Source organism: Quercus robur, chromosome 5 (genome assembly GCF_932294415.1).
Source record: "Quercus robur chromosome 5, dhQueRobu3.1, whole genome shotgun sequence".
In the NCBI taxonomy this organism is placed as follows: domain Eukaryota; kingdom Viridiplantae; phylum Streptophyta; class Magnoliopsida; order Fagales; family Fagaceae; genus Quercus; species Quercus robur.
Window position 1 is genome coordinate 68,119,992 of NC_065538.1, and position 14,551 is coordinate 68,134,542.

General features: G+C 35.2%; 3 protein-coding genes across 3 annotated transcripts; 2 read left to right on the forward strand and 1 right to left on the reverse strand.

Moving 5' to 3' along the window:
- Positions 1–420: 420 nt before the first annotated feature.
- Positions 421–7,486, forward strand: LOC126728600 (uncharacterized). The gene is made up of 20 exons (XM_050434399.1): positions 421–477; positions 699–774; positions 905–1,002; positions 1,114–1,317; positions 1,424–1,480; positions 1,579–1,626; positions 1,912–1,998; positions 2,091–2,148; positions 2,266–2,333; positions 2,432–2,524; positions 2,608–2,664; positions 2,755–2,850; positions 3,457–3,486; positions 4,178–4,609; positions 4,701–4,889; positions 4,975–5,031; positions 5,527–6,101; positions 6,257–6,341; positions 6,483–6,514; positions 6,928–7,486. Exons 1-15 carry the CDS (start codon positions 421–423, stop codon positions 4,734–4,736), a joined length of 1,497 nt encoding a protein of 498 aa, XP_050290356.1. The 3' UTR covers positions 4,737–4,889; positions 4,975–5,031; positions 5,527–6,101; positions 6,257–6,341; positions 6,483–6,514; positions 6,928–7,486.
- LOC126728601 (histone H1-like) lies at positions 4,745–5,654 on the forward strand. Its single transcript, XM_050434400.1, has 3 exons — positions 4,745–4,889; positions 4,975–5,031; positions 5,527–5,654. Exons 1-3 carry the CDS (start codon positions 4,745–4,747, stop codon positions 5,652–5,654), a joined length of 330 nt encoding a protein of 109 aa, XP_050290357.1.
- Positions 7,487–8,626: 1,140 nt separating the features above from the next.
- On the reverse strand, positions 8,627–12,471 carry LOC126726803 (uncharacterized). Its single transcript, XM_050432172.1, has 2 exons — positions 9,085–12,471; positions 8,627–8,985 (listed from the first exon to the last, which is right to left on the reverse strand). The coding sequence occupies exon 1, from the start codon at positions 11,752–11,754 to the stop codon at positions 9,085–9,087; it is 2,670 nt and encodes an 889-aa protein (XP_050288129.1). The 5' UTR covers positions 11,755–12,471; the 3' UTR covers positions 8,627–8,985.
- Positions 12,472–14,551: the final 2,080 nt, after the last annotated feature.

Sequence of the window (14,551 nt, forward strand, 5' to 3'; positions counted from 1 at the left end):
TTTCTTTTGATCTTGTTCAAGCTTTCGGGACAGAAGGTATGAATACAAAGGACTTCACAAGGTTTGGAAAGGGAAGTTGTCAGAAGCCAAGGCTAGTGGAAATTCTATAAAAATCCAGGAAGCACAAGGTGGTTGTTGTATTCATCAGCTTTTGGAACAATTGGAATATAGTCAATTTGTGATGATGAGTTACATAGTCTCATATTGTTTTTGCAGGATATGGTAGTGCTTTATGATTCATTACAACTTGCCCATAAGTGTATACTGAATTCCTTCTATGGTTACGTCATGCGCAACTGAGTTTGGTGATTTCCATTTGGTTTAATGTATTAATTGCATGGAGCCTGTTGTTACAGTGGCTTCTGTGTTTGTGTTATCTCTCAAACATTTATTTCTTCCAGGGGTGCAAGATGGTACTCAATGGAAATGGCTGGAGTAGTTACGTATAGAGGAGCAAAAATAATTCAGAATGCTCGCGTATTGGTTGAAAAAATTGGAAAACCACTTGAATTAGATAGAGATGGTATCTGGTGTGTGCTCCCTGGATCTTTTCCGGGGAACTTTACTTTCAAAACCAAGTACGATTCTGCTCTTCATGCTTTATAAAGTGACATATTGGTGTTTGTTTTTTTTATGTCAACTGTCAAAATCCTCATCAATTATCTGACATTTATTTTAATTATACCACTTGCATGTAGCCAAATTTAAATGCATCATCCAAGGTTTTCTTAAGTGAGCGTGCTGTTCCTGTTGCAATATTTGAAACTGATGCTGGTAAAGTTCTGCCATGGTTTTCTGTAATTTCATTTGCTTCTTGTTTATGTACTAAAGAAAGCATGTACACATTTGAATTCACAGAAATAATGGTTTCTTTTTGTGCGGAGATGGTGCAAGTAATACTCAGATGTGGGCATTCGATCCATTATTGACTGGTCTTATTACAAGCAAAGGCTTAGTTCAGCAATTCAGAAAGTTATTACCATTCCTGCAGCAATGCTTCAGGTTTTGTTGCTTGTTCATTGTTATTTTTTTCCTTTGTATATCTCCCTTTTTCTTTTGTGTGATCTGAAGTAAGATGAGTTGATTATAACAGGTTGCGAATCCCGTCCCTAGAGGGTACTACATCCTGATTGGCTGCATAAGAAGGTTCGTGAGAAGGAGGACAAGTTTCGAGAACGCAAATTACTTGATATCTTCAGCTCGTTGAACAGGGATGAATTTTTGAAAAAGAATAGTGATGCTGCTGGCGCCAATGGTGTGATGAATGAAGAAATTGTTAAAGACTTGGAGGACTTTGGAAACAACAGCAGAAAATCTGTAAGTGGACCTACGATAGTTTGTGATTCACCTTGTTCTTATGACAACTATTCAAGTTCTAGAAATTGTCATTAGAAATTTGACTGTCATTTGTCATATCTCACAGCCTGCAGACTGGGAGGATAGGGAATATATTGATGATCCTAGTGAGGTTAAACCTGAGGTATTAAAACGAAAAATATTTCTTTCTAACTACTGAAGCCAGGCATTAGTATCTGTATAAATTATGTGCTTCCATTAATGTTTATCTTGGTATTGCAGGGATATGATTCAATTCCAAAAGAAATTCCAGACCCAAAAGCTAAAGAGGTTAGTTGATTGCTTAAGAAGCCATGCATACGCAAAGCCATGTATAATCATTAATGCCTGGCTTTAATGATGTTGGACCCAACACTACTACTAATTGTCATTATTTTTCAGTACACTCTATATTTCAAAAGGCTGCTTTACGTTCCACTTCTCTCCTCATTTCCCATTTTCCAGTTTGCTGTTTAATGCTGCTATTTTGTGATATGGTGCCTATAGAAAAGATAAAAGAAAACGAAAAATATGATAGAAGATGAAAAAATCTCATAATTTAGTTTCCCTGATCAGCCTCATAACTGGGATGATGAAGAGAATGGTGCGTGGAAACCCCCAAAGGTACCTAATCCAGCGTATAAAGGACCATGGAAGCCCAAGGTATGCCAATTGAGCTCAAGAGATACACAAAAATGCTTGAAGCTTGATTCTCCTTTGCAGTTTCTCATGAGCTTGCTTTTTTGAGTTGACAGAAAATTAAGAACCCCAATTATAAAGGAAAATGGAAGACTCCTTGGATTGATAATCCAGGTATTGTGAAGCATACCTATATAACTTACTGGTTGATTATAAAATATAAAATAATTTGGACCGCAGGTACAAAAATTTGAAGTTGACATTAAGTGGTTTCCTTTTTCCTATGTCCAGAGTTTGAAGATGACCCTGATGTTTATGGGCTTAAGCCAATTAAGTATGTAGGAATTGAGGTTTGGCAGGTAGGACATAAGTCTCAATCTACTATGCTAGATAGACTGATTATTATGTTGCTCTTGTTATGAATAAACTATATGATTAATGGGGTCAAATAATGCAGGTAAAGGGTGGGTCAGTTTACGACAATGTTTTGATCTGTGATGACCCAGATTATGCAACACAAGTTGTGGAAGAAGTATTTGCAAACAGGGAGGTGTGGCCCTTCTCCTTAAACTTTATTCTTAGATTCTAGATCAATAGCAGTTCCTTATTTGCATATCTTTTCTGTAACTTCAGATTGAAAAAGAGGCCTTTGAGGAAGCAGAGAAAGTGAGAAAAGCACGAGAGGAAGAGGTTCTTAACGATACTTACTGCTGATTGCAATTTCTTTAGTCTTACTTGAATTTCATTCGAAGTGATTGTAAATCTTCAAACATCATGCAGGAAGCTCAAAGAGCAAGACAAGAAGGTGAAAGGAGGAGAAGAGAGCGGGGTTATGATCGACGGTACAGGGATAGATATAAGGACAGATACAGAAGGGTTTGTACAATTGGCATCACTCCTTTTAAATTTTTCATGATTTCATCTGGTTATGATTGGTTGTTTGATGATCACCCTTATGATAAAAGTGATAAAGCCTATCATAGGCTTGGGCCAGCCAATCCTTTAATTTTTTAGGAAAGTTTTGGTCTTCTGTGATTAATTAATTGATTGTGTTGCATTTTCTGTGTATTTAATGGCTGTTCCCCATCAAAGGCTTCTTTACAGACGTGACAAAACACATTTTTCATATCAAGATTTTTTTTTTGTGAAGATGTCATAATAATACAATGAATTTCCTCTGTGGTTGTGTCCAACGAAGATTTTCATTGGAAGCTTTTGGCCTTTTTTCTAAATACTGTTGAATGGTACTGCCAATCAGTTGATGGAAACAGTTCTATATTTTAATGGAATTTTATAATAGGAAACTGATGCAGATTGATGATTGTTTTATTTACAAGTTGACCACATTCCATATAGGGAGAGTTTTAGACAGCTTCCCCCCCCTACCTGGCTCTCTAAAACTCTCCCTATTTTTTGGACTCAAAAGACTTGTATGATTGTTTCAAAGTTTGTCCTAAGTTCAAGGTTTAATTTGTTATGCAGGACCGTCGTGATTACATGGATGATTACCATGTCAGCTTCATTCTTTTCTCTACTTATTTTTATTGCCAAATAGAGGTGGTATTCGTCATGAGAAGCATATGTTTTTCTTCTACCGCTGACAGTTCCCAGTAATTTGTTCAACATCCCCAAGTATTCTGAATTATTTTTATTTACAAGTTGACCACATTCCACATAGGTCTATTTTTATTTATTTTTTTCCTCCATGAATATTAATCTCTAGGAAATCCTGAATGTAGTAAGTAAATTCTCTTTTTGGAAGCATCTTATAGCAGACTTACAGTCAAACATATTGGAATCTATTTTGTTTATTATTATTATTTTTTGTTTTTTTTTTCCAGAAGAATCTAATTGCTGAAAAACTTTGTTGCTTTAAGAAATTGCAAGCTTGTTAAGCTGCTTCATAGAATTTATATCTTGAGAGGAAATTTGAAAGAATGTTGGTGTGGACCAGTTGGCATTGGCAATGTATTAGTGATGAGTGATTTGGAACACACCTTTCTTGTTAAAAAAAAAAAAAAAAATGTTTTGTGTATAGTTGGGATGAAGAATGAGTATGTGAAAACAAATTTATTACAATGGGTCTATTTTGCCTTTGATGTCATGGCCTGTTGTGTGAACACAAATAGAACACTGATACTCAATAATTTCAGCCATAAATTAGGGAAACAATTATTAATTGCAGTTTTTGTATTTTGTGCAGAAATTTCTACTGAACAAACGTGAAATGGAGTTGTTGAAGTTAGAAAACAAGGTTAGGTTTATCCTTGCAGTTGTGAAGGGAGAGATCATTGTAAGTAATAGGAAGAGAGCTGCTCTGTTTGTTGACCTGCAAACAAAAGGTTTCACTCCTTTTCCAAAGAAAACTAAAGTTGTTGAGGCAGAAGTTGCTGGTGCAACTGATGATACAGAAGAAACAGAAGTGAAATCTCCTGCTGACAGCAGTAGTAATGGGGTACAGATAAGTGATTATGAGTATCTACTGGCCATGGCAATTGGAAGCTTGACCATTGAGAAGGTTCAGGAGTTATGCGCTGAAAGGGATAAGGTCAATAAGGAGGTTGATGATTTGAGAAAGGAAACTCCAAAGTCCTTTTGGAGGACAGATCTTGATGCTTTGGAGGGGCAACTCGATGTATGACTGAAAAATTAGCAATTCCTTGTGATGATTTGTTTATTTTTCTGTCTTTCTATTTGTTGACTGTTTTTAGTTTTATGTCATTTAGGAGCTAGAGAGAAGTGATGTGAGTCAGAGGAGTTAAGAAAGAAAATGAGAGGCAAAGCAAGGGGTGAAGCTGCTATGAAGTCTGCTAGACAAGCACCCAAGAACCCACGGAAGAACAATAATAAGAAGGCAAATAATGCAGAATCTGTTGCAGAAGCTGTCTCGTCATCTGTGGCTGCAAGGGAAATTGGTAAGTGTAAAAAAATATTATGTTTATTATATGGGAATATGATTCTTTTGTTTGATTTTTGGTTTACTTCTGCTTCATTTACCAGAGAAAGCTCCTGAGGCAGCAAAACCCAAAGACAGAGCAGGCTCTAGGAAAGCTCCTGGTAAGGTCTGTTTCTGTTCCTATGTTCTATTTTTCCTTGGAAAGGATGAGCTTAAAGAACGACTTGCTGCCTATAACCTCGATGCATCTCCTGATCAATCAGCCGTTAAATATATATTATTATATTTCATTAGGTTGTGTTATTATGATCTTTACACAACTCAGCTGTAATGTAAGAAAAATTACAGTGGATGATATGGGGATATTGTTTGCAAACCAGTTAATATATGATCTTGTGTGAGAAATTGTGTTTCTGACAATATTCTTCATAAAATCAATTATAAGAGAAGAAAATACTGTAATGTACATAGATAAAAATTTTCCATGTTACAAGCACCAACTAAAATTTCCACTTGAGATTCAGCATCACTAAAAATAATGGGTTACTCTTGTGAATTTTTCCATGATCTTTTACCGTGATCATTGGGAATGTGTTGGAATGTTTTTTCTGTAAGTATTCCCACAGTAAATTTCTCTTTGTTTTTATGCCTGACAGCCATGGAGACTGAAGTGCCCAAAGTACCAGCCAATAAGAAAGAACGTCGCAAAAGGGCTGCTGCTGCACAGAAGAAGAAGCCCTTGGCAACTGTTTCGGAGATATCTGATGATGATGATGATGATTAAACTGGCTTTAATGACATTGATGATGATGATGATGATGATGATGATGAAGATAGTGAGATAGAAGTTGTAGCTACTCCAGAAGCGAGGAAAAAGGGCGGGGAAAACTGGCTGCAAATGCTAAGGCAGTTAAGGCCCCTGCAGCGGCAAAGAAGAGAGGTGCAGCGAATAAGCAGCAGCCTCAGACATTGGCCCAGAAGCTTTTAACTGACATGTTAAAGCCTGCTGAAAATTCCAGGATTTCACTGGAGAAGAAAGTGAGAAACATGAGGGCATCTCCATTCAACAAGAAAAGTGGTTCTGTGTTGGGAAGGGTTGGTAAGGTAAATCAAGTGACTGAAAATGAAGAAAATTCGGGTTCTGCTTCTACTTCTGCCAGTACTGAAGAAACTATTGAAGTTGCACCAGCAAGAGCAAGACCTCAAAGGGTGAACCAAGTTAGAAAACAAGGTATGTGTTGAGTGACTCTGAAAGTGAACATGCCACTGAGGATTCTGAATTTGATGAAGTGAGTGATGAAAGTGAAAACAAGAAAACAAAAACAAAAAACAAAAATAGCATCACCTCTTTTGCTTGCTAAGCTTAACTTCTTTTTGTGCTTTCAGAAAGAGTATGACAGAATATGATCCGCGTCTTGTGGCTCCAACCTGGTTGTACCTGGCATCAAAAGCAGCAGAAAGCACAGTGCAGGTTGGGCTTCTTGTATTTTACCTTAAAAAATTATGTAATTACTTGATACTAGATTGATTGTATGAATTTCCGCTAAATTCAATTGTTGTCATTCTACATTAGTGTGTGAAGTGCTTACAACATACCTTTCTTGTTTTACAGATGCTGATGAAAAGTATGACTCAATTAACTTGGTAAGCGTCCAATCCCAGCATAGTCAATTTGGTGTGGCTGCTGCCAGCACACATCACCATGCTTCTCAAATTATTTGCTTGCTAATTCCTGTGCTTAATGACCATAAGCCTTTATTATGAACATCGCATTTTTTACCATATAATTAATAAATTGCAATAAAATTTTCGGCAATTTTACCATTATGATTTGGTAGCTTGTAACAAGTGCAGATGCTTATTGATAACCTTTTTTTGATGCTGAGTAGAGATGAAAATGAAAATGAATTGATAACATGTTGGATTACTGTTTTGGTGGAGTTGGTTGTACTTTCTTTTCTTTGACTTTTCTTCTGAAATGGATGCTGCTGTCTTTATGAAAGTTTATTCTTAATAGCACACTAAATAAGTATGGAATGCTTCAATTAAAAATGCAGGTGCTATGGGCCAGGTAGTTGCCCATCAAAGAGGGTCGCATGGGCTAGAGAATTGATAGACGAAGAAGCAGAACAGTTCTTCATGCCTCGTTTCATTGACCCAGATTCAGAAAGACCTTGGCTTGCCCAAAGAATGGCCTTGAGGATACCATATTCTGCGTAAACTTAATGGAAGGAGACCTGCTTATGCTTCCCAGCAACTAATATAAGAGCTGCATAATACGTTTTATTTTTAAGTCTTTGATTGGTCAAGTTATGAGAGAATAGCATGGTGCCTTTTGATGTATGAACTTCCTCTATACATTGTTTGGCTTATATTTTGTGAACTTGTCCGATCAACTTGTGTTAAGATTCTTTCAAATAGTGTTTGAAAATTTCCAGACTTCATTTTCAGCAATTCGTGACTGATGGTTTTGTACAAGCAAGATGGTTTATCTAAGTGTTTGAAAAACCAGTTTTAATTTTTAGTCACAAGCAGTGAGCATTTTATAGTTGGGCAATAATAGGTCTCACGTTGACCGCCATGAAGATCAAAACTATAAACACATGGGTTATGACTTTATTTACAAGTGCCAACTTTGGCATCAACTTTAGCGCTCGTTTGATCTGGCATATGTATTTCATGCAAGACCTACAAGGGTTATGACTTTATGTTAAGTCCCATTTGGTCCATTTCGGTCTAATTTGGTTCACTTAGGTCCACTTTGGTTAATTCAGTCCAATTCAGTCTATTTGGTCCTTTTGGTCAATTTCGGTCCAATTCGGTCCACTTACGTCCATTCCGTCCATTTAGGTTCATTCGGTTCACTGCAGTCCAATTCGGTCTATTAGGTTCATTCAGTCTATTTTAGTCCACTTCAATCCTATTCACTTGCCTGTAGATTGTGTATGCTTGGGATTTTTAAAAAAAAAAAATCCCCCAGTGGAAGTCGACCATCTTATAGTCGATTTCAACTTGGGTCCATTTCGGTCTAATTTGGTTCACTTAGGTCCACTTTGGTTAATTCGGTCCAATTCAGTCTATTTGGTCGTTTTAGTCTATTTTGGTCCAATTCGGTCCACCTAGGTCCATTCCGTCCATTTAGGTTCATTCGGTTCAGTGCAGTCCAATTCGGTCTATTAGGTTCATTCAGTCTATTTTAGTCCACTTCAATCCTATTGACTTGCCTGTTGAAATTAGTTCCGAACTGGATTAAAAAAAAAAAAAAAAAAAAAAAAAATCCCCCAGTGGAAGTCGACTATCTTATAGTCGATTTCCATAGGAAATCGACTCTCAGAGAGTCGATTTTCATGGGAAATCGACTCTCAGAGAGTCGATTTTCATGGGAAATCGACTATCACAGAGTCGATTTCTATAGGAAATCGACTCTCAGAGAGTCGATTTTCATGGGAAATCGACTATCACAGAGTCGATTTCTACTGGGGTTTTTTTGTGTTTTTTTTGTTGTTGGCACCCACTCGTGCAGCAGTAAACCATAATTGGTTTCCCTTCCCCTGCAGCAGTAAACTAGATCCAGAACACATAACATGAGCAGCGATAAACAAGTAGATACAAAGCATATGATACTGGTAAATGGCTCGTACATCATATGCAAACAACTGGATTCAAACAGTTACTATTCATACCCATTATAGGTTCCCTATTAACGGACAAAATACATTCAATACTAGCAACAAAATGCTTCAAAGGAGGGCCCTGTGGTTGAATGTGCTTTAAAGTAGTAGCTACTAATGCCAGCCGTAATATAATTGCTGGCATTAGAGGCAAAAGCTGCACAACGCAACTATAGTAACAAGTACAATAGACAGCAAATAGTTCAATTACAACAACATTCAACAATTACCAAAATAACAACTAATAAATACAACATAGTCCCCATATTTGCCTACCACTTGTCCATACTAAACCATACTGATACAACATACTTTACATAGTCACCAAGCACTTCTCCATACTGATACAACAGACTCTACATAGTCACCTAGCACTTGTCCATACAGAAGATAACCACAAGTCCCACGTACAATGTCACTTAGCAAAATCGAGTTTCCGCTTGCCTGCCAAAAATTAAAATACGGTCATTAGTTTCCAAATGCAAAGAACTATAACAAAATGAAATTCTGAATATATTATATAAAAACAGTGAGGGCACTTGCCTAGTTTATAGCAGTACCACTTGTCGATGCCCCACGGGAATTGGGACAACTTCTACGGTTATGCCCCTCTTGATGACACACTCCGCATCGTTGCCTCGGTTGAGTCTCCCTCAAGTCCGGATCTTCCCTCCGGCTTCCCTGTTCTCGCCGTACCCCATCCATTTCATTCCTTATTCTTGACTTCACAGGACGACCTGTGCCCCGCAACAGCAGTGGGTCAGGCACCCATCGTGGTCCGGAAACGTCCCTCCACTCAGACTCTGACTTTGGTACCACAAAATTATGTGAATATGTGAGAATGGCGTTGTTCAAACTGTAACATGGGTCAATATAGTTGGTCGCATTGAGATGCAGATCTTGAAGAACTTTAATTGCATGTGAACAAGGGATCTTCAGGTTTTGCCACTTTCTGCAACCACATGTTCTAGCAAATATGCGCACTTGATGACTGTGGTTTCCCCCTCCACCTCTATGGTCATTGTATGGGGTAACCACCTGATATACACCCTCTGCATGATTAAAATTCCTCACAGTGTGTCCTGCAATTTTCTGCTCATTTCTGCTATAGATCTCCATTGCATAATCACTCCACAGCTTACCTCGAGAGAGATCAGAAGTAATTTGTTTATGTCGATCGTGGAAATATGCAACAAGTTTGCACCAAGTGAAATGAACCATTGCAGCAATGGGCAAACCGCGGGCACCTTTAAGTACCCCATTAAAGCACTCGGAGATATTGGTTGTCATTGCCCCGTAACGTCTTCCACCATCATGTGACTGGGTCCATTTCTCCACATCCTCACTCACTAGATATGTGTACGGCATATAACGTTCAATCCGCGTATCAGTAGGGTCTACACCCCTCAGTAAATTAATCTCGGCCTCCTTAATGGTTTCCATTATGGACTTAAATTTAGCTTCATTACTCGCATATCCAGCTTTCAAGGCCAATGCCTTTAGAATCGGGTTATCAAAGTGTCTGTTGAAGTTGCTAGCAACATGTCGAAGGCAATATCGATGATATACCTGTTCTCTTCCGTCCTCACGTCTAGGCCACTCTCGAATGGCACATTTAATACCTTTATGTCGGTCAGAAATAATACAAATGCCATCGTTAGGTATGACATGCTCTATGGAAATCCTGAGACACTCTAAAAACCATCCCCAACTAGCCCCTGACTCCTTGTCCACAACAGCGAAGGCGAGAGGCAAAACCTTTTGGTTAGCATCGGTTGCCATTGCAATCATCAATACCCCTTTGTATTTACCATACAGATGAGTCCCGTCAATACTAATCACTGGCCTGCAATATTGGAATGCAGCAATGCATGGAGCGAATGCCCAATATACATAGCGTAGTAACGCAGTACCTTCGTGTGGCCTAGGTATGGTGTGATAGCTGTACTGGGTACCTGAGTCCTCATCCAAGTATGCCAACAACAACTTTCGCAACTTTTGGTAAGACTCCTCCCAATCCCCAAATATCTTAGCAATTGCCTTTTGTTTTGCGTCCCATACTTTATAGTAAGAAAGCTCATGATTATACTTAGTACGTATGATCTCCCATAGGTCATCAATACGTGTAGTGTGATTTTTTTGCAATTTTCCCACAATTTCTGATGCAACAAAATGCGAATCCATCATTCTACCATCTCTTTTTAGGCCAAAGGGTATACAAGTGTGTGGACCCACATAAGACGTAACCATCCACATACCATTGAATTTAGTCTTCATGTATGCCCCAACATACCACATGCAGTTGTCATCAACACATGCGGCGCACAATTTCGATTTGGTCGACCTCCGGATTATAAAATTTCTATTATCCTTTGCTGCGTATATTATCAATGCATGCTTCACCGCATCTTTATTTGCAAAAGTCAACCCTTTAGAAAAATGCATCCCATCTTCCCAAGTAGAGACAAATGGTATTTGAAGACGTGAAGGATCAACCATATCTTCCCAAGTATTTGAGTAGAATGACTCAGCAGGAGGTCTGTAGCCAGTGGTCGTATTTCTATTATACTGGACACCAATATCATCATTTGCATCACCTTCATCATGGTCCTCCATATTTTCCTCTTCAAAATTGGGAACGACTTCATGTTCATCCACATCGTTCTCAAAGTCGCCTTGCTCAATCCTCTCTTCGTACTCATCCACAACCTCAACATTTTCACCATCATTCGCAACATGATCTTCGTCTTCGTCTTCCTCCTCTAAATGTGTCTCTTCACGATAGAGGGTTTCACTAGTATTAGCAACATGATCTTGAGATGGGAGCGTATAACCTCCCATCGTTGTTTCTTGTGTAGTATACCCTCCCATCGTATACCCTCCCATTGTAGTGCATCCATCATCTAGGGCTGTAAATTGTAAAGCCGTAGTTGTTTCTTGCACCACCTCAGTAGTGTTATCTGCAGGCGCCTCCAAACTTACATACAACTCAGCAGCATTTACTTGGGGCATTTTCTGGATCCTATTAAACATCATCTTTACATGTTTATCTTCTTTGATCGCCATATACCCATAATTTATCCGTTCATGAAGGACTTCTTGTGGGCAACGATAAATAATCTTGATGTCATACCAAGCAGGATTCAATTTCAATTCGTCCATTATTTTCCTCTTCAAATCATTCAACGTCTTCAACTTACGACGTAACATCATGTAGTAGCATTCGATACCCTCCCCTCTAAATGGGAATCCGTCAATCCCTTCAGGATTGTGAACGGGTCCACCGAAGTATACATTTATATCAATATTCTTCAAAGATTGTGAACCTATTAGAGAGCCAAGCCAAGGAAATTTATGTTAGTGACATATTTTATCTCTTTCATTTATGTTCGAATTACAAAACCTTTTCTATCTACTCAAAGTACAAAAATTACAAGGGATCTAAAAGTGTAACAATTGCATATACTCACCCCACATCACATACAAACACACTCAATCATTATAATTTCGTACTCAAACAAATAAACAAACTAAAAACAAAACTCACCCCCATTACAAATTTTAAACTCAGCTCTAACAAAAATATAAATAAAAATATCATCATTCCAGTGCTACGGAAATTAATGGCATACCCTATTACACTACTATTAATGAAATAACATAGAGCAGGGTTCATCAGACAAAAGAAAAAAAAAAAAAAACACTAATGTGAATATGATCATGATCAATCAAATTAGACATTTCATCTAATTTGAAAATCAAGGCATTAATATACAGTGAAATATACTAGATGTGATATACAAACTCAAATTTTGACTCTGAATCATAAAAATCATACAATAAAAAATCCGTCATGACAGTAAATTTGTTTCGAATCTGCTAATATGTCATCAGCTTTATGTCATCCAGAAAATGGAAAAATGCTAGCTGCTTAATTAGGTGCAACTGGACCGGTGATCCAATTATTTTCATAGCTTTTACTGTATTCAATAATGTCTTTCTCATGGTTGGAATTTCATAAAAGTTGGAGGTTGCACAATTCTTTGAACCTGTTTCTTTTTTCTTTCCTTATGTGTCTATTATTTATATATTTATATAAATATATAAATATATAGTTGTATAAATATATAAATATAAATATATAGTTGTATAGATATATAAATATAAATATATAAATATAAATATATAGTTGTATAAATATATACATTTATTTATATTTATATAAATATGTACATATATTTATATTTATATAAATATATAAATATAAATATATAAATATATAAATATATAAATATATAAATATATAAATATAAATCTATATATTTATATAACTATATTTATATATTTATATAAATATTTATATTTGCATTTAGTTGTATAAATATATAAATATATAGTTGTATAAATATAAAAATATATTTCTATAAATATATAAATATATAGTTGTATAAATATAAAAATATATTTCTATAAATATATAAATATATAAATATAAATCTATATATTTATATAAATATATATATATATATATATTTATATTTGCATTTAGTTGTATAAATATATAAATATATAGTTGTATAAATATATAAATATATTTCTATAAATATATAAATATATAAATATAAATCTATATATTTATATAACTATATTTATATATTTATATAAATATTTATATTTGCATTTAGTTGTATAAATATATAAATATATAGTTGTATAAATATAAAAATATATTTCTATAAATATATAAATATATAGTTGTATAAATATAAAAATATATTTCTATAAATATATAAATATATATATATATATTTATATTTGCATTTAGTTGTATAAATATATAAATATATAGTTGTATAAATATATAAATATATTTCTATAAATATATAAATATATAGTTGTATAAATATAAAAATATATTTCTATAAATATATAAATATATAAATATAAATCTATATATTTATATAAATATATATATATATATATATTTATATTTATATAAATATATATATTTATATTTATATTTATATTTGCATTTAGTTGTATAAATATATAAATATATTTCTATAAATATATAAATATATAAATATATTTCTATAAATATATAAATATAAATATAAATAAATATAAAATATATATATATATATATATATAAATATTTAAACATATAGTTGTATAAATATAAATATATATACATATTTAAACAACCAACTAATATACATAAGGAGCCCTGCTTGGGCTTCCAGGCCGATTACTCAAAAAAAAAAAAACTAATATTATGAAACAAATATACATATTTAATACAAACAAATATCTTATCAGGAAACAAATATAAATATTTAATACAAACAAATATCTTCTTACGAAACAAATATAAATATTTAATACAAACAAATATTTTATCAAGAAATGGCATGACAAATTCAATGCAAGCAACACTTTTTAAAGCAGCTATATACACTAAACAACCAACTAGATAGTGAGGAGGAGACCCTTACTTGACATGAGGATGAGCAAATATACTGCTGATATTGTATGAGAGTGAGAGGAGCAATGTTTTGCTGCTGATGTATGAGAGTTTATGAGAGTTTATGAGAGTTGTATGATGTTTTGTGAGAGTTGTTGAGAGAGGTTTTGTGAGAAGTTGCTGAAGGTGTGAGTTGTGTGAGGCAGTGAAATTATTTTCTGAGAGTTGTGTGAGAGGTTGTGTGCTTTGCACATTCAAAATGACATGACCCACTCAAAAACAAAGACTTGATGGCACGCCCAAAGGAGACCAAAAATACAACACAGTAGCTGGTCAGCTTTGCACAAAAACACAGACTTGATGGACTTGATGGCACACCCAAAAGAGACCAAAAATACAACACAGTAGCTGGTCAGCGTAAGGTTCAAAAACAGACTTCATGTCAGATATTCTCATGGAATTGATGGCACGCAAGAGACCAAAAATACAACACACTAGCTGACTTGATGCCACGCAAGAGACCAAAAATAATACAACACAGTAGCT

Bases quoted from the DNA above. Each gene is read 5' to 3' on its own strand.
- LOC126728600 (XM_050434399.1), top strand. From the start codon at position 421: ATGGAAATGGCTGGAGTAGTTACGTATAGAGGAGCAAAAATAATTCAG. The intron at 775-904 runs GTAAAGTTCTGC...AGTAATACTCAG, and splicing joins AATATTTGAAACTGATGCTG to ATGTGGGCATTCGATCCATT. The intron at 2,334-2,431 runs GTAGGACATAAG...CAAATAATGCAG, and splicing joins TAGGAATTGAGGTTTGGCAG to GTAAAGGGTGGGTCAGTTTA.
- LOC126728601 (XM_050434400.1), top strand. From the start codon at position 4,745: ATGAGAGGCAAAGCAAGGGGTGAAGCTGCTATGAAGTCTGCTAGACAA. The intron at 4,890-4,974 runs GTAAGTGTAAAA...TTCATTTACCAG, and splicing joins TGTGGCTGCAAGGGAAATTG to AGAAAGCTCCTGAGGCAGCA. The intron at 5,032-5,526 runs GTAAGGTCTGTT...TATGCCTGACAG, and splicing joins AGGCTCTAGGAAAGCTCCTG to CCATGGAGACTGAAGTGCCC.
- LOC126726803 (XM_050432172.1), bottom strand. From the start codon at position 11,754: ATGATGTTACGTCGTAAGTTGAAGACGTTGAATGATTTGAAGAGGAAA.